This window comes from Tamandua tetradactyla, chromosome 7, assembly GCF_023851605.1.
Source record: "Tamandua tetradactyla isolate mTamTet1 chromosome 7, mTamTet1.pri, whole genome shotgun sequence".
NCBI classification, from domain to species: Eukaryota; Metazoa; Chordata; class Mammalia; order Pilosa; family Myrmecophagidae; genus Tamandua; species Tamandua tetradactyla.
Window position 1 is genome coordinate 145790285 of NC_135333.1, and position 24072 is coordinate 145814356.

The 24072-nt window shown below is 36.2% G+C and overlaps 1 protein-coding gene across 2 annotated transcripts in view; it reads left to right on the forward strand.

Moving 5' to 3' along the window:
- ZDHHC17 (zDHHC palmitoyltransferase 17) overlaps nt 1–24072 on the forward strand; it is a 185686-nt gene that overhangs the window by 73251 nt on the left and 88363 nt on the right. Inside the window, exon 2 of one of the 2 annotated variants that reach the window (XM_077111495.1) lies at nt 4996–5099. The exons of the other annotated variant lie outside the window; for it this stretch is intronic. Coding sequence (XP_076967610.1) covers nt 4996–5099 — 104 coding nt within the window. The remainder of the gene's footprint in view (nt 1–4995; nt 5100–24072) is intronic. 2 annotated transcript variants of the gene reach the window in all.

Genomic DNA, 24072 nt, shown 5'->3' on the forward strand with positions numbered 1-24072 from the left:
TTGTTACAAATGTGTGTGCACGTATCAATTAAGACTAGAGGAAATGAAAGGAAAATCAGTTGTTTAAAGAAATTAGAGGTTGATAAACATTTTCCTACTCTAAAACTTTCTTCAGTGTCTTCATATCAGACTTTCTTGTTGAAAGGAAGTAAGGTAAATTTGTTAGTTTAGCTTGAGGTATTGATTTGCTACAACCATTAAGAGAACCTGTACTTCAAGTTGGATTGTATTTATTGAAGAACCAACAATCATGCTAGTAGCTAGGGATGGAGACTGCAGCAGAATGCATATTATATAAGGAAACTGTTGCTGAATGAAAAACTTGATTTGTGGACTTTCCTGGTATTTGTCCCCAGTTAACCCAAGTCATTTTTGTCCAGTCTTAAAGGTAGTACAGCAACTGGGTTAGTTAAGGATTGTTTTGCGTGCGCTGCCATCTGCTGGCATTATTAATTAATTACAATTTTAAAGACAGTTATTTAAAAATTTTGTAATGGCTACTAGTTCCCCTTGCCATTGTTACTTGGTTATAGATATTTTATACCTATGTTCCCTTTGTTTTAATTTTGTATAATTGATATTCTTTTTTTTAATCTTTATAGTGTTCTTAAACTTCAGTTCATTACTACTTCAGGTTTTCCTAACTTCTTTCCCAAAACTTTTAGCCTGTTTGTATGACTTCTGACAAAATATCTTTCTTTTGCAGACTTAACTTGGGGTAAAAAGGTTGTTTATGAATAGTTCTAAGTGATTGATTTTTTCCCTTGTTTTAAGAAAATCCATTTGGTTCATGGCTATTAGCCAAGACTTACAGTAAATCAGACCTAGGGATCTTTCTCTCTTATCTCTCTTTGTCTTGTCAGTGGCCCTTTATAATGCTCTAATTTCATTTTATAACTTTAATGGGATTAAATTTAGGCAGCTCAAACCTATGAAATTAAGTACATTTGCTTCTTGGTTTAGAGTCAACCCTGTTAAATACCTGACAGCAGGTATTATGCAATGCAAATCATAAGCATATGGTTAAACCCTTCTGGCTTGTTAATTCTGCTGTGAATTTGGGTCCTGCACCAAAGTTAACTTGTTTTATAGGTAACATGCTGATGTATGTACCCCCCCAATTTTTAAAAATTCTTCCCCCCACCTTTTTAAAAAAATTAATGTAAACTAAACATGTAATAGGCCTGGCATTTTTACAGGTTAACTAGTTTGCATACAGAGAGTTGGTAAATAGTTAATTGGTTATATGATTCTGCCAGGGCATGTGAATAAACATGAATTATGGTATCATCTTAATTATTGCCCTATAGCTTCTGTATAAGTGCTGTCACCTTGATTTCTTAGTAGCAGTTGAATAATAGCTGAGCTTATCCCATCTCTTCTCATTCCTGTCCATGTCTTCAGCAGCAGATGATCAAATTTGGATATACTTTTCTTCTGATTCTCTTCAACTTCCAGAAGCCAGGAGTGTAAAAACACCTTTTATTGTCACTTTTACCTGATGCTGGCCCCTGAAGACCTCAGAGGAACTCTATGCTGATCTTATTCATTTCCTGTGTTTACAAATAAGGGATCAAACCTTAAAATAGTTAGAGGCATAATTCAGAGATATTGCTGGTTTGGTTCCAGACTACCACAGTAATGCAAACATTGCAGTAAAGTGAGTCACACAAATTTTTTGGTTTCCCAGTGCCTATAAAAGATATATTTACATTATCGGGTAGCCTGCTAAGTGTACAGTAGCATTATGTCTGAAAAAACATTATGCATACTGATCCAGTTTACTTCCTGCCAGAATGCAACGTACCAGAAATAGAACGGCTTTTATAAAGGGGAGTTTAATAAGTTGCAAGTTAACAGTTTTTAGGCAGTGGAAATGTCCCAATTAAAGCAAGTCTATAGAAATGTCCAATCTATGGCATCCAGAAAAAGATATCTTGATTCAAGAAGGTTGATGAAGTTCAGGGTTTCTCTCTCATCTGGAAAGGCACATGATGAACATGGTCAGGGTTTCTCTCTCGAGAGGCTGGAAGGGCACATTGCAAAGATGGCGTCATCTGCTAGCTTACTCTCCAGTTCCCTGGGAGGCATTTTCCTTTTTCATCTCTTAAAATTCGCTGGTTGGTAGACTCTCTGCTTCGTGGTTCTGCGGCATTCTCTGTTGTGGCTTGCTCTTGGTTCTGTTGTTCTTCTCTACTCTCTCCGAATTTCCATCTTTCTCCAAAATGTTTCCTCTTTTATAGGATTCCAGTAAAGTAATCAGAACCCACATGGAATGGGTGGAGACACGTCTCCACCTATCAAGTTTAATACCCACACTGATTGAGTCACATCTCCATGGAGATAAGCTAATTAAAGTTTCCAACATACAGTACTAAATAGGGATTAGAAGAAATGGCTGCCTTTTCGAAATAGAATTAGGACTAAAACATGGCTTTTCTAGGGTCCATACATCTTTTCAAACCAGCACACATGCCTTAATTAAAAATATTTTACTTCTAAAAGAAATGCTAACCATCATCTGAGCTTTCAGCAAGTTGGAATTGTTTTTACTGGTGGAGTGCCTTGCTTAAATGTTGATGGCTGCTGATTGATCAGGGTGTGGTTGCTGAGGTTGGAGTAGCTATGGCAATTTCTTAGAATTAGACAGTAATGAAGTTTGCCACATTGATGGACTCTTCCTTTCATGAATGATTTCTCTGTAACATGTGATGCTGTGTGATAGCATTTTACCACAGAACTTTCAAAATTGGAGTCAATCCTCTCAAGCTCTGCTCCCTCTTTATCAACTAAGTAATTTTCTGAATCTTTCGTTGGTATTTCAGCAATCTGCTCAGAATCTTCACCAGTAGATTTCATCTCAAGAAACCACTTATTTACTCATCCTTAAGAAAAGTAGCTCATTTGTTCAAATTGTTCAAATCATGAGATTGCAGCAATTCACTCACATCTTCAGGCTCCACTTCTAACTCTCATTCTTTTGCTGTTTCCACCACATCTGCAGTTACTTCTTCCACTGAAAGTTTGAGTTCCATCCATGAGGTTTGGAATCAACTGCTTCCAAATTCCTATTAATGTTGATATTTTGACCTCCTGCCATGAATTACGAATATTCTTAATGATATCTAGAATGGTGAATTCTTTTTAGAAGAGACTTTAAATCCTGCAATATTTTCCTTGATTTCAAAGGGAACCAAGAAACAAATGAACTGATCTTGCCTCTGAGAAAAGTAGTAGGGAATAGCTGTTCAGTGAAGCAGTCACTACACAGGCAACTTTTATTTAAGTGTCCATTTTATATTGGCATGGTTTGTTGAGCCCTAAAACAGTCACAGTAGTAACATCAGAGATCACTGATCACAGATCACCATAACAGATATAATGATAATGAAAAAGTTTGAAATATTAATTACCAAAATGTGAAATAGAGACACAAAGGGAGCACATGCTGTTGGAAAATTGTTGTCAGTAGACTTGCTTGAAGCAGGCCTTGCCACAGACCTTCAATTTGTTAAAAAAAAAAAAAAGTAGTATCTGTGATGAGCAATAAAGTGAAGCACGGTAAACGAGGTATACCTGTATTTGCCTTGCTGACTGTAGCCTAGATAAGAAAGTAGCAGACTTTAAGTTCAGTGGTCCTGGTTCAAGGACTTTTGCCTCTCATGGAATTAAAAGGTTTTTAAAAGTTAACATGACCTACATTTTTAATTTTAAAATAATACTACTTTTCTCAGAGGCAATATCAGTTAATTTGCTTCTTGGTTTCCTTTGAAATCAAGGAAAATATCACAGGATTTAAAGTCTCACTAAATATCCTTAATATCCTTATATATATATCTGATATGTAGTAGCAAGTGTGTAACTTAAAAAATTAATGGGTGGTGTGATGGTGCCTCAGTCGCAGAATTCTTGCCTGTCATGCTGGAGACTCGGGTTGGATTCCCAGGGCTTGCCCATGTGGAAAAAAAAAATTAATGTTATAGTATATAAATATTTATAGATTATACTTATTTACATGAGTACAGTTTTTTGTTTTTTTCAAGGTTTTTTATTTTATATTTAAAGATTACATTTGTTAACACACACACACACAAAAGATTACATTTGTTATCCCCAAGTCTACTGATAGTGGTGACAAGCCTCTTAATACATATTTTCTTGTGCATATCATTCCATTTTTCTTATAAACTGTGATCAGGTTTTGTTCTTCAGGTAGTTAGCAGTCCTATAGAGGTCAAAATTGAAAGTTAAAAAAATTATTTGCCCCATTGTGGGTTTTATAATGAACAGAAAAGAATTTAGAAAGAAGTGAATTTTGTATTTTAAATAGAAACATTATATAAGCACATATGCAGTGAATGGATGTACTATTCTATGAAACTTTCCTTTAATTTGATTTCTGTATGAGCAGATTAGTTTCTTTAACTGTGTAGATATTTTTAAAACTATTTAAGTGGATATACATTTTATCAGAGCTGCCTCGTTGTCCTTTATGCACCTATGCATAAACAGTTCTCATTGTGAAAGTATTTAAGAAAAGATACCTGAGAATAATGAATTACGGAAGCATGGTATCCATAGGTTCCTTCCTTTAGGATTTTACAGTTTATTTGGTGAATAAGTCAGTGCTTGTGATGAAGGTTTTGAAGTAGCTCTTTAGACATAGGGTTATGCTAGAATAATGCAAAGATTGCTCTGAGAGGAGAACTGATTTGATGAAGAGCATTCTGTGAAGCTGAAGATGAATTTCAGTTACGAATTTGTCAGTAATTTCTAGTCATAAAACTTTTCTATTTTGAGAATATATAAAAGGGGTAGTTCTATTTGAATGTGCTTTTTCTCTAAAACATGTAAGAGTATTCTTCAGAGTAACGTAAAACTTATTTCAATAATGAGCATTCTTGAAACAGTACAGAAGTGCTAGTATAAGATATTTACATATTTTCTGTGCCTCTTTTTTCCATTCTTTCCTCAATGTGATTTTCTCTTTGCCAGGAAATCAAACCCCAAAGCCATTATAACCATGGATATGGTGAACCTATTGGACGGAAAACTCATATTGATGATTACAGCACATGGGACATAGTCAAGGCTACACAGTAAGGTTTTTGTTGTAATGTTTTGCTTTTTTGACATCTGTAATTTATTTTAAGTGAAATATAAGTGCAATTTTGTTTTCTCCTGAATAACAGCTTTAGTACCTTGGGAAAAATGTCTATCTCAAATTAGTTTATGTCTAATAAATTACTTCACTATGTCTCTCTCTTTGCTGTTGGGACTTGCTGATGTTTCCAGAAGTTTATCATTATGCCCTCAGAGCATTGAGATTCGTTATAGAGAATTGGAAAAAACTATTGGTATTAAAGTATTTTAAATAGAAAATATTAGGGGAATTATTACTTCCCTCTGCTTCAACCAGGTACAAGGTTAAAAAATATATATATAGTTAATGGCCTTTTTTTCTTTTTTTTAACCTGTGCTTAGGGAAATATCACAAGGTTGTCTAAAATATGGTCTTCAAAATGCCAGATTGGATCAGTTTTTGAGATAGACAAAGGGGAAAAATAAGCCTAAGGATATTATAATACAAACTATATGGAAATTTAAATATAACATATATTTGCAACTGCAAACATAGAGGAGAAACTGTGTATTTAGTTCACAGGTTCTTCAGCATTAAGAATTGTCTGAGATTATATATATATATATATATATATATATATATATATATATATATACACAATGGAATATTACAAAGCTGTGAGACAGAATAAAGTCTTAAAGCACAGAACAACATGGATGGACCTTGAGGACATTATGCTGAGTGAGATTAGCCAGAAACAAAAGGACAAATACTGTATAGTCTCACTAATATGAACTGACATTAATGAATGAACTTGGAGAATTTCGGTTAAGAACAGAGACCATCAAGAGATAGAAATAGGCTCATTCTCCGCCGGCGCTCCCGCTGCCATCTAGCCCTCCTCTTCCTCTTTCTCAGCCGGCGGTGCTCCTGCTGCCATCTAGCCCTCCTCTTCCTCTTTCTCCGCCAGCGCTCCCGCTGCCATCTAGCCCTCCTCTTCCTTTTTCTCCGCCGGCGCTCCCGCCGCCATCTAGCCCTCCTCTTCCTCTTTCTCCGCCGGCGCTCCCTCCACCATCTAACCCTCCTCTTCCTCTTTCTCTGCCAGCGGCATTCCCGCCGCCATCTTGCCCTTCTCTTTCCCCTTTTGCTCCGGCGGCACTCCATCCACCATCTTATCCTTCCTTTTCTCCTCCTACTCCAGCGGCTCTCCAACCACCACCGTGCCCTCTTCCGCCTTCACCGGCTCCTCCGCCACCGTCCTCGACACACTTGCCACCCTCACCTTTCCTCCTCCAGAACAGCTACTAGGGGAGTAGAAACGATACAGAACAGCTCCCAGAGCCACGACAGAGATAAAAAAGACAGCGTACCCCATCCTGGAATGGCTGACTGTCTGGGAGAACCAGCTCCAGTGAGATCGCCGAGGGGTGCGGGCTTTCCCAGGCGGGGCGGCAAGCGGCCGGAGTCCCTCCCTTCCTCCTTCCGGGGCCAGCTGGCAGAATTAGGCAGGCGGTCCCCTCAAGCAGCGGTGGCTGGCGCCCCCACCACGCAAGGCCCCCCGGACCAACTGAGAGAATTGGATCGGAAATCCCCAGACCGCGGAGAATGGTGACCGGGGGGGTCCCTTCCAAACACGTGACTCCCCGGTCTGGCTGGGAACGGTGCACTCTCCCGGGCTGCGGCGGCTGGCGCCCTCCCGCCACGCTTGGCGCCCCGGGCCGACTAGAAAATTGGACGGGTGCTCTCCCGGGCTGCGGCGGCCGGTGACCCTCCCCGTGTTCGGACCCCCGGGCCGGCTGGCACTCTTCCAGGCCGCTTCGGCTGGCAAACCTCACCCACGGCGAGAGTTTTCCAAAGTAAAAGGACCCACAGCACCTTTTACTGGTGGGACCCACAGACAAACGTGTGCCACGAGCGCCACCTACTGGGCAGGATAAGAAAAACAGAATCCAGAGATTTCACAGAAAAATCTTTCAACCTGTTGGGTCCAACACCCAGGGAAATCTGACTAAATGCCCAGACGCCAGCAGAAGATAATGGATCACGCTCAGAAAATTGAAAATATGGCCCAGTCAAAGGAACAAACCAATAGTTCAAATGAGATACAGGAGCTGAGACAACTAATGCTGAATATACGAACAGAAATGGAAAGCCTCTTCAAAAACAAAATCGATAAATTGAGGCAGGACATGAAGAAGACATGGGCTGAACAAAAAGAAGAAATAGAAAAACTGAAAAAACAAATCACAGAGCTTATGGAAGTGAAGGATAAAAAAAAAGATGGAAAAAACAATGGATACCTACAATGATAGATTTAAAGAGACAGAAGATAGAATTAGTGATTTGGAGGATGGAACATCTGAATTCCAAAAAGAAACAGAAACTATCGGGAAAAGAATGGAAAAATTTGAACAGGGTATCAGGGAACTCAAGGACAATATGAACCGCACAAATATATGTGTTGTGGGTGTCCCAGAGGGAGAAGAGAAGGGAAAAGGAAGAGAAAAACTAATGGAAGAAATTATCACTGAAAATTTCCCAACTCTTATGAAAGACCTAAAATTACAGATCCAAGAACTGCAGCGCACCCCAAAGAGAATAGACCCAAATAGGCGTTCTCCAAGACACTTACTAGTTAGAATGTCAGAGGTCAAAGAGAAAGAGAGGATCTTGAAAGCAGCAAGAGAAAAACAATCCATCACATACAAGGGAAACCCAATAAGACTATGTGTAGATTTCTCAGCAGAAACCATAGAAGCTAGAAGACAGTAGGATGATATATTTAAATTACTAAAAGAGAAAAACTGCCAACCAAGACTCCTATATCCAGCAAAATTGTCCTTCAAAAATGAGGGAGAAATTAAAACATTCTCAGACAAAAAGTCACTGAGAGAATTTGTGACCAAGAGACCAGCTCTGCAAGAAATACTAAAGGGAGCACTAGAGTCAGATACGAAAAGACAGAAGAGAGAGGTATGGAGAAGAGTGTAGAAAGAAGGAAAGTCAGATATGATATATATAATACAAAAGGCAAAATGGTAGAGGAAAATATTATCCAAACAGTAATAACACTAAATGTTAATGAACTGAATTCCCCAATCAAAAAACATAGACTGGCAGAATGGATTAAAAAACAGGATCCTTCTATATGCTGTCTACAGGAAACACATCTTAGACCCAAAGATAAACATAGGTTGAAAGTGAAAGGTTGGGAAAAGATATTTCATGCAAATAACAACCAGAAAAGAGCAGGAGTGGCTATACTAATATCCAAAAATTAGACTTCAAATGTAAAACAGTTAAAAGAGACAAAGAAGGACACTATCTACTAATAAAAGGAACAATTAAACAAGAAAACATAACAATCATAAATATTTATGCACCAAACCGGAATGCCCCAAAATACATGAGGAATACACTGCAAACACTGAAAAGGGAAATAGACACATATACCATAATAGTTGGAGACTTCAATTCACCACTCTCATCAATGGACAGAACATCTAGACAGAGGATCAATAAAGAAATAGAGAATCTGAATATTACTATAAATGAGCTAGACTTAACAGACATTTATAGGACATTACATCCCACAACAGCAGGATACACCTTTTTCTCAAGTGCTCATGGATCATTCTCAAAGATAGACCTTATGCTGGGTCACAAAGCAAGTCTTAACAAATTTAAAAAGATTGAATTCATACACAACACTTTCTCGGATCATAAAGGAATGAAGTTGGAAATCAATAATAGGCGGAGTGCCAGAAATTTCACAAATACATGGATGCTCAACAACACACTCTTAAACAACAAGTGGGTCAAAGAAGAAATTGCAAGAGAAATTAGTAAATACCTCGAGACGAATGAAAATGAAAACACAACATATCAAAACTTATGGGATGCAGCAAAGGCAGTGCTAAGAGGGAAATTCATTGCCCTAAATGCCTATATCAGAAAAGAAGAAAAGGCAAAAATGCAGGAATTAACTGTCCACTTGGAAGAACTGGAGAAAGAACAGCAAACGAATCCCAAAGCAAGCAAAAGGAAAGAAATAACAAAGATTAGAGCAGAAATAAATGAAATTGAAAACATGAAAACAATAGAGAATATCAGTAAGACCAGAAGTTGGTTCTATGAGAAAATCAATAAGGTTGATGGGCCCTTATCAAGATTGACAAAAAGAAGAGAGAGGATGCAAATAAATAAGATCAGAAATGGAAGAGGAGACATAACTACTGCCTCACAGAAATAAAGGAGGTAATAACAGGATACTATGAACAACTTTACGCTAATAAATACAACAATTTAGATGAAATGGACGGGTTCTTGGAAAGACATGAACAACCAACTTTGACTCAAGAAGAAATAGATGACCTCAACAAACCAATCACAAGTAAAGAAATTGAATTAGTCATTCAAAAGCTTCCTAAAAAGAAAAGTCCAGGACAAGATGGCTTCACATGTGAATTCTATCAAACATTCCAGAAAGAATTAGTACCACCTCTCCTCAAACTCTTCAAAAAAATCGAAGTGGAGGGAAAACTACCTAATTCATTCTATGAAGCCAACATCACCCTCATACCAAAACCAGGCAAAGATATTACAAAAAAAGAAAACTACAGACCAATCTCTCTAATGAATATAGATGCAAAAATCCTCAACAAAATTCTAGAAAATCGTATCCAACAACACATTAAAAGAATTATACATCATGACCAAGTAGGATTCATCCCAGGTATGCAAGGATGGTTCAACATAAGAAAATCAATTAATGTAATACACCATATCAACAAATCAAAGCAGAAAAATCACATGATCATCTCAATTGATGCAGAGAAGGCATTTGACAAGATTCAACATCCTTTCCTGTTGAAAACACTTCAAAAGATAGGAATACAAGGGAACTTCCTTAAAATGATAGAGGGAATATAAGAAAAACCCACAGCTAATATCATCCTCAATGGGGAAAAATTGAAAACTTTCCGCCTAAGATCAGGAACAAGACAAGGATGTCCACTATCACCACTATTATTCAACATTGTGTTGGAGGTTCTAGCCAGAGCAATTAGACAAGAAAAAGAAATACAAGGCATCAGAATTGGAAAGGAAGAAGTAAAACTATCACTGTTTGCAGATGATATGATACTATACGTCAAAAACCTGGAAAAATCCACAACAAAACTACTAGAGCTAATAAATGAGTACAGCAAAGTAGCAGGTTACAAGATCAACATTCAAAAATCTGTAGCATTTCTATACAGTAGTAATGAACAAGGTGAGGGCAAATCAAGAAACGAATCCCATTTCCAATTGCAACTAAAAGAATGAAATACCTAGGAATAAATTTAAGTAAAGAGACAAAAAACCTATATAAAGAAAACGCCAAAAAACTGTTAAAAGAAATCACGGAAGACCTAAATAGATGGAAGGGCATACCGTGTTCATGGATTGGAAGACTAAATATAGTTAAGATGTCAATCCTACCTAAATTGATTTACAGATTCAATGCAATACCAATCAAAATCCCAACAACTTATTTTTCAGAAATAGAAAAACCAATAAGCAAATTTATCTGGAAGGGCAGGGTGCCCCGAATTGCTAAAAACATCTTGAGGAAAAAAAGCGAAGCTGGAGGTCTCGCGCTGCCTGACTTTAGGGCATATTATGAAGCCACAGTGGTCAAAACAGCATGGTATTGGCATAAGGATAGATATATCGACCAATGGAATCGAATAGAGTGCTCAGGTATAGACCCTCTCATCTATGGACATTTGATCTTTGATAAGGCAGTCAAGCCAACTCACCTGGGACAGAGCAGTCTCTTCAATAAATGGTGCCTAGAGAACTGGATATCCATATGCAAAAGAATGAAAGAGGACCCGTAACTCAAACCCTATACAAAAGTTAACTCAAAATGGATCAAAGATCTAAACATTAGGTCTAAGACCACAAGACAGTTAGAGAAAAAAGTAGGGAGATATCTTATGAAACTTACAATTGGAGGCGGTTTTATGGACTTTAAACCTAAAGCAAGAGCACTGAAGAAGGAAATAAATAAATGGGAGCTCCTCAAAATTAAACACTTGTGTGCTTCAAAGAACTTTATCAAGTAAGTAGAAAGACAGCTTACACAATGGGAGACAATATTTGGAAATGACATATCAGATAAAGGTCTAGTATCCAGAATTTATAAAGAGATTGTTCAACTCAACAACAAAAAGATAGCCAACCCAATTACAAAATGGGAAAAAGACTTGAACAGACACCTCTCAGAAGAGGAAATACAAATGGCCAAAAGGCACATGAAGAGATGCTCAATGTCCCTGGCCATTAGAGAAATGCAAATCAAAACCACAATGAGATATCATCTCACACCCACCAGAATGGCCATTATCAACAAAACAGAAAATGACAAGTGCTGGAGAGGATGCGGAGAAAGAGGCACACTTATGCACTGTTGGTGGGAATGTCAAATGGTGCAACCACTGTGGAAGGCAGTTTGGCGGTTCCTCAAAAAGCTGAATATAGAATTGCCATACGACCCAGCAATACCATTGCTGGATATCTACTCAAAGGACTTAAGGGCAAAGACACAAACGGACATTTGCACACCAATGTTTATAGCAGCGTTATTTACAATTGCAAAGAGATGGAAACAGCCAAAATGTCCATCAACAGAAGAGTGACTAAACAAACTGTGGTATATACATACGATGGAATATTATGCAGCTTTAAGACAGGATAAACTTATGAAGCATGTAATAACATGGATGGACCTAGAGAACATTATGCTGAGTGAGTCTAGCCAAAAACTAAAGGACAAATACTGTATGGTTCCACTGATGTGAATGGACATTCGAGAATAAATTTGGAATATGTGATTGGTAACAGAGTCCAGCAGGAGTTAGAAACAGGGTAAGATAATGGGTAATTGGAGCTGAAGGGATACATACTGTGCAACAGGACTAGATACAAAAACTCAAAAATGGACAGCACAATAATACCTAATTGTAAAGTAATTATGTTAAAACACTGAATGAAGCTGCATCTGAGCTATAGGTTTTTTTTTTACTCTTATTATTACTTTTATTTCTTTTCTCTATATTAACATTCTATATCTTTTTCGGTTGTTTTGCTAGTTCTTCTAAACCAATGCAAATGTACTAAGATACGATGATCATGCATCTGTGTGATGATGTTAAGAATTACTGATTGCATGTGTAGAATGGTATGATTTCTAAATGCTGGGTTAATTTCTTTTTTTCCGTTAATTAATGAAAAAAAAAAGATAGAAATAGGTTAGATTTTGGGAAATTGGAACTGAAGGGATATAAATTGTGCAACAGGACTGATTGTAAAAATTCAGGAATGGGTAGCAAAATACTACCTAATTGTAGCACAATAATTTTAGTACACTGAATGAAGCTGAATATGAGAATAATAGAGGAAGAAGAGCTAGGGGCACAAATGAAACCAGAAGGAAAGATAGACGATAAAGACTGAGATGGTATACTCTCAGAATGCCTAGAGTGTACAATGGTAATGATTAAATGTACAAATTAAATAATTTTTGCATGAGGGAAAATAATTGTCTAAAGTTCATTGCATTTTGCAGAGTATGTGACAGTAGTCACAGTGCCATTGTTTTTCTTCATCTTTTTAACTGTCTTGCATATCTGTATAAAAGAAAGCACAAAGTGACATATTAGTTATGCCACTAAAAAAACAAAGTAAAATGGAGTGTTTTTTTTTGTTTTGCAAAACTATGAAATAGCTTTTTTTTAAATAAAGAAATTAATGTGTTCTGGGCCTTTTACTATTCATTAGTTAAAAATTAATATTTATTATTTGTCATTGGAATGCCAGAACTCGTATTTCAGAGTGAGGTGGCCCATATTGCACCTTGTTTAGGAGGTGTATATTCCCTCCATCTTTAACTTGAAGAGCTTCAGAAGTTCCTTGAAGAATTAAATGCAAAATATAAAGTGTAGGAGCATTTTCTACACGGAGAATCCATAATTCCGTTACATTCTCAAATGGGTCTATGACCCTCATAAAAGTCTCACAAAAGGTTGATAGTCATTTATCTAAATAGTTTGATTATAAGATTATCTCATACATTTCCTGGTCTTGGAGTACAACAATATAGGGAGCTGTGTGGTATCAATAAAAAATTTGATTCTGTTTACATTTTAGGTTTATTTATTAGCTTTTAGTAGGCTATTTTATCTAACTGTGCAATTTTTAATAGAACAACATCTTTAATCTTGATATTATCACAGTTAAAGTAACAATAGAAACAAGAATGCAAAACTCCAAAATTTGTATCATTATAAATCTAACTCATTTTATTCATTGTCCTCCTTCCCCCACATGTTACTTGTTTGGAAAATTGTTAATTATTTACAGTGGGAATTATAAACACAAAACTAATATTGATACATAGGTTGGTTTCTTTAAAAAAACACATGAGTTATAAATTTAATAATTTCCCCAGTTACATTTAGGCCTTAAATGTTAAGGAAATAATTCATTCTGTGAAATAGTAGAGGGTTTTTTTTTTTTTTTTTACATGGACAGGCACCGGAAATCGAACCCGGGTCCTCTGGCATGGCAGGCAGGCATTCTTGCCTGCTGAGCCACTGTGGCCTGCCCTAGTTGAGGGTTTTTGGCTAGGGTTGACAAATTCTCCAATTCAAAGAATGTTTTCTCAAGGTATTTGTTACGGTTGCCTAACGCAAGGACTTGAAGGTATTTCTGTATGTTTTCTTCTAGGAATTTTACAATTCTTATTCTTATGATTAAATCTTTGATCTACTTTAAGTTGATTTTTGTAAATGGTATGAGGTAGAGGTCCACCTTCATTCTTTTATATGTGGACATCCAGTTTTTCCAGTATTATTTGTTGAAGAGGCTTTTGTTTTCCAATTGATGGACTTGCCACCCTTGTCAAAATTCAGTTGCTCATCAATGTGAGGGTTGACAATACTAGGCTTTTTTGATTATTGTGGCTTTGTAATAAGTTTTCAAATCAGGAAATGTGAGTCTTCCTACTTCATTCTTCTTTTTCAGGATGTTTTTGGCTATTCCAGGCCCCTTACCCTTCCATATAAACATGATGGTTGATTTTCCCATTTCTGAAAGAAAGTTGTTTGGATTTTAATTGAAATTTAATTAAATCTGTAAATTGTTTTGGGTAAAAATGACATCTTAACAGTAGTCTTCCAGTTCATGAACATGGAATGCCCTTCCATTTATTTAGGTCTTCTTTGGTTTCTTTTAGCAATATTTTGTAGTTTTCTGTATACAAGTCCTCTACATCCCTGGTTTATTCCTAGATATTTGATTATTTTTATTGCTATTATAAATGAAATATTACTTGATTTCTTCTTCTGATTGTTCATTACTAGTATATAGAAACACTGCTGAATTTTGGGTGTTTATATTTTACCCCACCACTAACTGCTCTAGCTGGAACTTCCAGTACAATGTTGAAGACAGGAGTATCCTTGTCTTGTTCTTGATCATAGGGAGAAAGCTTTCAGTTTTACACTGTTAAGTATGATATTATCTGTGGGTTTTTCATATATGCCCTGTATCTTGTTGAGGGAGTTTTCTTCTATTCTTAGTTTACTCAGTCTTTTTTATCAAGAAGGGGTACTGAATTTTATCAAATGCCTTTTCGGTATCATTGAGACAGTCATGTGGTATTTTCCTTTTGTTCTGTTAAGGTGATCTGTTAGTTCATTTTCTTATGTTGAACCACCCTTGAATATCTGGGATAAATCCCATTTGATGTTAATATGCTGTTGGATTTCATTTGCTGGTTTTTTTGTTGAGAATTTTTGTATCTTTATTTAGAAGATATATTGGTCTGTAGTTTTTTTGTGTGTTATCTTTATGTTGTTTTGTTATGAGGTTAATGTTGTCCTCATAGAATGAATTAGGAAGTGTTCCCTCAATATGTTCAGTTTTTTTAAGAGTTTAAGCAGGATTGATATTTATTCTTCATGGAATATTTGATAAAATTCCTCTGGGAAGCCATCGGGTCCTGAGTTTGTCTTTGTTGGGAGGTTTTTGATTCCTGAATCAATCTCTTTACTAGTTATTGGTTTGTTGAGATCTTCTGTTTCTTTGTAAAACATTGTAGGTACTTTGTTCCTAGAAATTTGTCCATTTTATCTAGGATGCCTAATTTATTTGTGTACAGTTGTTTATAATATCCTCTTACAATCCTTTTTATTTCTGTGGGGTCAGTGATGATGTCCCCTTTTCATTTCTGATTTTAGTCATTTGTGTCCTTGCTCATTTTTTCTTTGTCAGTCTAGCTAAAGATTTGTCATTTTCATTGATGCTTTCAAAGAATCAACTTTGACTTTTTTTTATTCTCTCTATTGTTTTTATTCTGTATTTCACTTACTTCCCCTCTGATATTTCTTATTTCCATCCTTCTGCTAACTTTGGGTTTAATTTGTTCTTCTTTTTCTAGATCTTCCAAGTTTTGAGGTTAGTCCCTTATTTGAGGTCTTCTTTTTTAATGTAAGCATTTAGAACTATACATTTCCTTCTGAGAACTGCCTTTACTGTGTCTCATAAGTTTTGATATGTTGTGTTTTCATTTTCATTAGCCTCAAGATATTTCCTAATTTCCCTTGTGATTTCTTCTTTTACACATTGATTGCTTTGTTGTTTACTTTCCCCATATTTGTGAATTTTCCCTTCTCCCTCTGTTATTGATTTCTAGCTTCATTCCATTGTAGTTGGAGAAGATTCATTGTATGATATCAATATTTTTAAATATTTTGAGAATTGTGACCTAATAAATGATCTGTCCTTGAGAATGATCCATCTGCACTAGAAAAGAATGTCTGTTCATCTGCTGTTGGGTGAAGTGTTCTGTATATATCAGCTGGTTCCATCTGGCTTAGAGTATTGTTCAATTCTTCTATTTCCTTATTGATCTTCTGTCTAGATGTTTGATACATTATTGAAGGGCTAATATTAAAGTGTTCTAAGATTAATGTAGAACTTTCAATTTTTCTTCAAATCTGTCAATATTTGCTTAATATATTTTGGTGCTCTGCTTTTAAGTGCATATATATTTATAATTGTTACATTTGCTTGGTGAAATGACACTTTTATCTGTATATAGAGATTGTCTTAGTCCTTGGTAGCAGTTTTTAACTTGAAATCTATTTTATCTGATATAACAAAGCTGCCCAGCTCTCTTATGGTTATTGCTTGCATGGTATATATTTTTTCCATCCTTTTACTTTAAACCTACTATGTTTTTTAATTTAAGGTGAGTCTCTTATAAACTTCATATGGTTGGGTCATGCTTTTTTTATCCAGCCTCTGCCTTTTGAGTAGAGAGATTAATCCATTTATATTTAAAGTCACTGCTGATAATGTAAGACCTTCTGTGGCTGTTTTGCTATTTATTCTTTGTAAGTCTCGTGCCTTTTTTCCTCTCGTTTTTTCTGTTAATGCCTACTTCCCATGTTTATTTGATTTTTTATTTTGTTGCATTTTAAGTCCCTTCTCATTTCTTTCTGGATGTATTTTTCATTTATTTTCCTTGTTACCAAAGGCTCAAAATTTAATATCCTAAATATATAACAATCATTTTTTGTTTAATACCAGCTTGACTTCATTTCCATAGTCCCTATACCTTTCCTTCTTCCCACCTCTGTTTTGTACTGGTTATAAATTGTCTTTGTATATTGCATGTCCAAAACCATTGATTTATCATTACTTTTTATATATTTATATTTTAATACCTGAAATAAGTAAGATATGGAGTTACATGCCAAAAAATGCAGCACAATAGTACTGACATTTATAGTTAACTAATATGGTTACTTTATCGAAGGTCTTTATTTCTTTATTCCTCTTTCATCGATTGTCTGATGTCCCTTGCTTTCAGTTTGAAGAACTCCCTTTAGCATTGTTCTTGGGGCAGGTCTAGTGGTGATAAACTCCCTCAGTTTTTCTTTATCTAGGAATGTCTTAATCTATCCTGCATTTTTGAAAGAAAGTCTTGCCATAGTTTCTGATGATAAGTCAGCACCTGACCTCCCCTGTACGTAACACATTTTGTTTCTTTTGAGATTTTCAGAACTCTCCTTGTTCTTTGTGTTCAACAGTTTGACTACTGTGTTTGCGAGTGTATTGTCTTCAAGTTTATCCTGTTTGGAATTTGTTGAGTTTTTTGGATATGCATATTTATGTCTTTTGCCAAGCTTGGGAAGTTTTCCATCATTATTTCTTTGAATATTTTTCTGCCCCTTTCTCTCTTTATTTTTCTTCTGGGACTTTTATGTGCATACATAGGTATGCTTGATGGTGTCTCACACGTCTCCTAGACTGTTTTTGCTTTTTCTTATTCTTTTTTATTTCTGCTCCTCAGCTTGACTCATTTGAATTGTCCTGTCTTCAGCTTCACTAATTCTTTTTTCTTCCAAGTCCAGTATGTTGTTGAAACTCCTGGGAGTTTTTCGTCTTGTGTTCTTTAACTTCAGTAGTTCTGTTTGGATCTTTTTTAAGATTTCTATCTCTTTACATAGACCCTCATACTGTCCATTCATTGTTTTCCTGATATTGTTTAGTTCTTTAGCTGCCTTTTCCTTTATCTTCTTGAGCATATTGGTGATCATTTTTTTTTTTTTTTTTTTTTAAAAGAGAGGGAGGAAAGGAAGGAAAGACAGAGAAGGAAGGAAGGGAGGAAGAAAGGGAAACATTTTTTTTAAACATTTTCTTGTTTTTTTATTATATTTTGTTTGTTTGTTTGTTTGTTACATGGGCTGGGGCCGGGAATCGAACCGGGGTCCTCCGGCACGGCAGGCAAGCACTCTTGCCCGCTGAGCCACCGCGGCCCGCCTGATGATCATTTTTAAAAGTTTTTGTCTAATAGGTCCGTGTGTGGTTGTCTTTGTGTTTCTGTTTTTATAATCCTTTTTCTGTGCATGTGCTGTAATTTCTTGTTTCTTTGTCTTGTAATTTGTTGTTGCATACTGTATATTTTTGTATTTTAAAATGTTAGCTTTGGGATTTAGTCCCCAGGTTGTTAGTTTTTTTTGGTTTGTATGCAGCAAATTATATGGCAGAGAATTTCTTACATGCCAGGAACTAACAAAACCAAATAAACCAATGCCACAAAAAAACAACAACAACGTTTTCACAGTCTTTGTAAATTGGCTTTGTGTTGGCCTGTGCTCGCCTGTGCTCTCCTTCGTCATTCAACCCTCCTTTCAAGAATGTTAATAAAAGCTCATTGCAAAGGACAGGGTCCACCCTGTCATTTCTGATCCTGTGCCTTGGCCTGGGTTAATGTTTGCTTTTAGCTTTAGGAACTCCATAGAAAACAGACCTTCTCCCTCTCCTGGGGCCTCTAAGGTAGGACTTAAAGGAGTAAACCTATACACCAGGCCACCTGACTCAATTGTGTCTTATAATGTTTTATCTGGCCCAATCAGCTTTTGCCTGTAGGGTGAATTCCAGGGACTGGTCTGGGAGGAGTTGGCAAGGAGTTTACAAAGTCAGTCTTTCCAGCCTGAAGGAGGCCAAGTACAAAGGGACCACTGATCAGGTCCACACTACATGGGGAGGGCATGAAAGAGAAACCAGCAATGGTGCTAGGTGCTTCTTTTACCGAGAAGCTGTTTTTTTGATTGGCACTTGCCACCTAAATGCAGCACTTTAATTGTTTTCCTTAGCTTTCAAAAAGGGTACTGTCCTTAAGAGTTCTTTGCCACTTTTGCTTTAGGACAGTTGGAACAATGGCTGCCCTCAGAGTTGGGCCCCAGTGATCTGAAGTAGGTGATCAAGAGCAGTGATCAGCGATTGGACCGCATATCCCTGGATCTTGGAGGACTAGGTCTTTAAATCCCATCCTGGCACCAGTAACCTGTACCAGGAGCTGGGGTTAAGCTTCCCACTGCTGCCTGCCATGAGGCTGAGTAATGGGCGACAGTAGCTGCTGCATGGAGAGTGAAATTCACTGATATTTCCCTCAATTTGCCAGCCTCTTCCTCTCTGTCTTCCCTGGATGCTATACAATGTTCAACTAGAATCTGCAGTTTCAAAATAGTTGATTCATCGAGTTCCTGCATATTTAATAGTTGTTCTGGTAGAGGGACTGATTCGTGGAGCTTTCTACTCCATCTTCCTACATTCCCTACTCTTTTGTCCTTTTTATTCCTCAGTTTCTCTTTTACTGCCTTTTGAGAATTCCTTGTATGTAAGGATTTGCTTCTCCCTTGCTACTCTCAAGATACTCTCTTTGTGTTTGTTTTTTGACAGTTTGATTTTTTTTTTTTTTTTTTAAGAAAGGGAAACATTTTTAAACATTTTCTTGTTTTATTGTATTCTGTTTCTCCGTTTTTGTTACATGGGCTGGGGCCGGGAATCGAACCGAGGTCCTCCGGCATAGCAGGCAAGCACTTTGCCCGCTGAGCCACCGCGGCCCGCCCGACAGTTTGATTTTGATGTGTCTGTGTGTGGGTGTCTTTGAGTTTATTTTATTTTATTTTATTTTATTTTTTGCATGGGCAGGCACGGGAAACGAACCCGGGTCCTCGGGTATGGCAGGCAAGCATTCTTACCTGCTGAGCCACCATGGCCTGCCCTTTGAGTTTATTTTAATTGGAGGTCATCAAGCTTCTTGGATGTCTTGATTAATGTTTTCCATCACATTTGGGAACTTTATGCCATTATTTATTCAGATTTTTTCTTTTTCTCCCTCTTTTCTCTCTTCTCCTTTTTGGACTCCCATTATGCCTGTGTTGGTATGGTTGATGATGTTTCTGAGACACTGCACATTTTTCTTCATTCTTTTTTCTTTTTATTCTTCAGACAGTTTGTATCAGTTGTGTTATCTTCAGGTTCACTGGTTTTTCTGCCTGCTCAAATATGTAATTTTGCCCGAGTGAGTTTTTCATTTCATTTATTGTATCTTTCAACTTCGGAATATCTGGTTAATTTTTTTTAATAGTTTCTGTGTCTTTATTGATATTCTCTATTAGGTGAGACATAATTATCATATGTTCCTTTAGACGTAGTTTCCTTAACCCTGAACATTTTTGAAATAGCTGATTTAAAGCCTGGTCTAGCAAGTCTAATATCTGGGATTCCTCAATGATAGTTTCTATATATATATATATATATATTTTTTTTTTTACCCTGTGTATGGATCATATTTTTTTGTTGCTTTGAAATGTCTCATAATTTTTTGTGTGTTGTTGAAAATTGAACATTCCAAGTAGTATAATATGGCACTCTCATAATCAGAATCTCCCCCATCTCCAGAATTTGCTGAGTGACTTTTCTGAACTAATTCTGTAAAGTCTGTATCTCTGTCTTGTTTAGCCAATGATGTCTCTACTCTGATTAGTAGTCAGCTAATGATTGGTCTGAAAATTCTTTAAATACATAGAGCCAGTAATTCTCTGTCTTCGCTGAACAGTTTTGTATGCATGTTGGGGTAAGCCTTCAGTATTCAGTCAAGGTGTTTTCTGCTCTTCGTTAGCCTTCACTTTCTGCTTATACCGAGCTTCAAGGTCAATCACAGTTGAGAGCTTAGGGAAGTCTTAGGTCTTTCATGAGTATTTGCAAAGCTCTACACATGTATATGGCCTTCTAAATTCTCAAGAACATGTCCAAGGTTTCCAAAGTCTCTGGATATCTGATTCCTCAACTTTTGCTTTTAAGCTTTTTGGACAGTGTATTGTTTGCCCCAACCGTTAGTCATCTTCTCATGCCACAATGTTAAAACATTTAACAAATGCCACCACCACCACCCCACCAACGGGAAGCTTTTAGTATTAAACAAATTCAAATTAGGTATGATAAAGACTACTCTTGTCCAGTGGACTCTACCAAGGAACCATCAGACAGGTCAAATAATGACTGCTCTTTGAGAATGAGTCTTTGAAAGAGCTCTATTTCCATTCTGCTCCCTTCAGTACTAAGAATGAAAGCTGTTCTATTTCAAGGCTACTGGGGTTCTGGGGAATGGAGTTAAAATACCAGGAAGCTTGCTGTCTTACCGAGACTCAGCTGTTTTTCTTGTAGTAATGCTCCCAAGGTTGCTGTAAACCTTTGGTTAATTTCCACAATTCTCAAAAAGTTGATTCTGGCCATTTTTGTCATTGCTTTTATGTAGGGGTAAACTTTTGGGGGTCTTTACTCTGTCATTTTTTGTTGCTGTCACCCTATATTGTTCAGTGTTGTGTATAGTTAAAGATGAAAGCACACCGTGGCAGCTGTATTTAGCAACAAATTACATTGCTCTGTATTCAGTTGAAGGAATAGTAATAGTGAAGTATTATAGTTATGCTTTAATATTTATGCTTGTAAATTGTAAATATTTTAAAGCCTTATATTTCACTTTTGTCCTTTGTAATGTAAAGGTAGTTTGGTTTATAAATTAGGTTTATAAAAGCTACATTTCACTAGATGGTCTTTGATTTCTAGTAGGATATCTGTGTTGTTATTAACAGTTATTAAGCAGGTATATAGAAATCAAATAATTCCTTATTTTTCACTAACTTTTCCCACACTGAACATCGGGAACATATAACAGTGCTATTGCCCGTCTTGACTATTTCTCTTTGACTGCTTATGTTGCTTTTTAAGCTTAATCCAGTTTCCTCTAGTGTTATATTGTGTGCTTGCTTACTCTTACAACTAAGTACTTCATGTATTAGATTCTAAATACTTTACCTTTTCATCACCAATTCTATAGCCATCATCTTTTTCTTTTTTCCTTCTCATAGTAGATTTCTTCTTTGGACACTGTGCTTTAATATCTCCTTTCCCTCCATCATTAGCATCTCCCACTCTAATGCATCATTTCTCATTAACAAATAAAGATGCTCTAGTATCTTTCTTCTTAAAGAAAAAAACACCTTTCTTCATCCCTCTTGTACTCTTCTACCTTATTTCTTATAAGTATCTATGTATGCTGTCTACAATTTCTGCCTTTAAAATATTTATTTAAATTTAGAAGCATTTCAAACATTTGGAAAAATATAGAAAATAACTGTCAGTTTAAGGAGATTGAGCATTTTGTTATAACCACTTCAGTTTCTCCCTGTTATGCTCTTTTTCCCTTCCTCCCCATAGGGGACCTCTCTAGAAATTGTGAATCCTTCTCATGCACATTCCTGTACATTTGTGCAAACATGTTTCTCTGTAAACAAAATGTGCTATTTTAACGTATATTTAAATTTTATATAAATGGTATTCTACTGTACAAATCACTTTGCGGTTTTATTTTGTTTTTAAACTATATTGCTTTTGAGATTTTTCAATGTTTATAAATAAGGACACAATTTATTGTTTTTAGCTGCTTTGTAGTATTCTATTATCCTTTACTAAGGGACATTTAAAGTTGTTTCTACTTTTTCATTATTACAAACATGAATATCCTTATAATATGTTTCCTAGTGCAGGTGAGCAAGCGTTTCTGTTGGGTAGACACCTAGAAGTGACATTTCTGACTTTTCTGGTCGGTTCATTTGTACTTTACTAATTATTGCCAACCTGATTTCCAAAGTAGCCACTTTATACAGCCATCTTATACTCTACCAGAAGGAAATTAATTCTTTCACTACATCATTGCTAAATCTTAGTTTTAGCTGTCTAAAGAATTTTTGCCAGTTTGATTCTTTTGTAATTGTCTCTCTATTTTGATTAACCTCTCTGATTACAAAGGGTGTTATGAATATTTTCAATGTTTATTGGCCATTTGAGTTTCTTCCTTTGTGAATTGCCTATTTAAATCTTTTACGTTTGAGTTCTTTTGTCTTTTTATAATCAATTTGTAGAAGTTCTTTATATATTCTGGCTGTCTAGTCTTTATAGGTTAAATGTATTGCAACTCTTTTGCTTTTGTTGTCTTCGTCTTCAGAAGCTTTTATTTTAATACAAGCAAATTTATCAGTCTTTTAAAATTTAAGGTCTGTTTTTTAAATCTTGTTTAAGAAATTCTTCCCTACCTGATTATAATCAGATCTTGCAAACCAATCAGGTTTGTCAGTTTTCTAATTACAACAGAAGGGTTCACACATGCTAGAAAATGGTTTCAAAAAATTTTTTGTATCCATATATGAAGATCTTTCTACATGGTGTATTCAGACACTATATAGTATAATGATGGAAATATTTCCAATCATAATTTTTTAAAAAGTATTCTCTTTATAGCAGTAAACTTTTCTTAAATAAAAGTAGTTACTTCCTCATGTGGCTAAGATGTTTTCTTTACCTGAAGGGGGACAGGTTAAAGAATATACTTAAGAATGTATGGTAGTTAGCATACTATTCACAATCATTTGCATCACACACACATACACACACACATACACACAAGTCAGTAAATTTCAAAACACCTGCCTTTTTTTGTTACAGGAAAAATATGCACTTATTTTTTAAGTGTGAGAAAAACTACCAATGATTCTCAGTATGGTTAAAAAGATTTTCATGGGCACTGTCATGGTTAGGTTCAGGTGTCATCTTGGCCAAGTGATGGTGCCTAGGTGGATTTGAATTGTTAGCATGTGAAATTCATTTATGGCTGATTACATCTGCATTCGCCAAGGGAAGTGCCTTGGCAATGAATGACCTTCTTTTTGTTTGTTTGGTTTGTTTTTTTTTTTTTGGCTTTTAAAGAGGGGAATTTAATAAGTTGCTAGTTTACAGTTCTAAGGCCAAAAAATGTCCCAATTAAAACAAGTCTATAGAAATATCCAATCAAAGGCATCCATCCAGGGAAAGATACCTTGGTTCAAGAAGGCCGATGAAGCTCAGTGTTTCTCTCTTAAGTGAGAAGGCACATGGTGAACACAGTCAGGGCTTCTCTCTCAGCTGGAAGGGCACATGGCGAACATAGTGTCATCTGCTAGCTTTCTCTCCTGGCTTCCTGTTTCATGAAGCTGCCCAGGAGGCATTTTCCTTCTTCATCTCCAAAGGTCGCTAGCTTGTGGACTCTC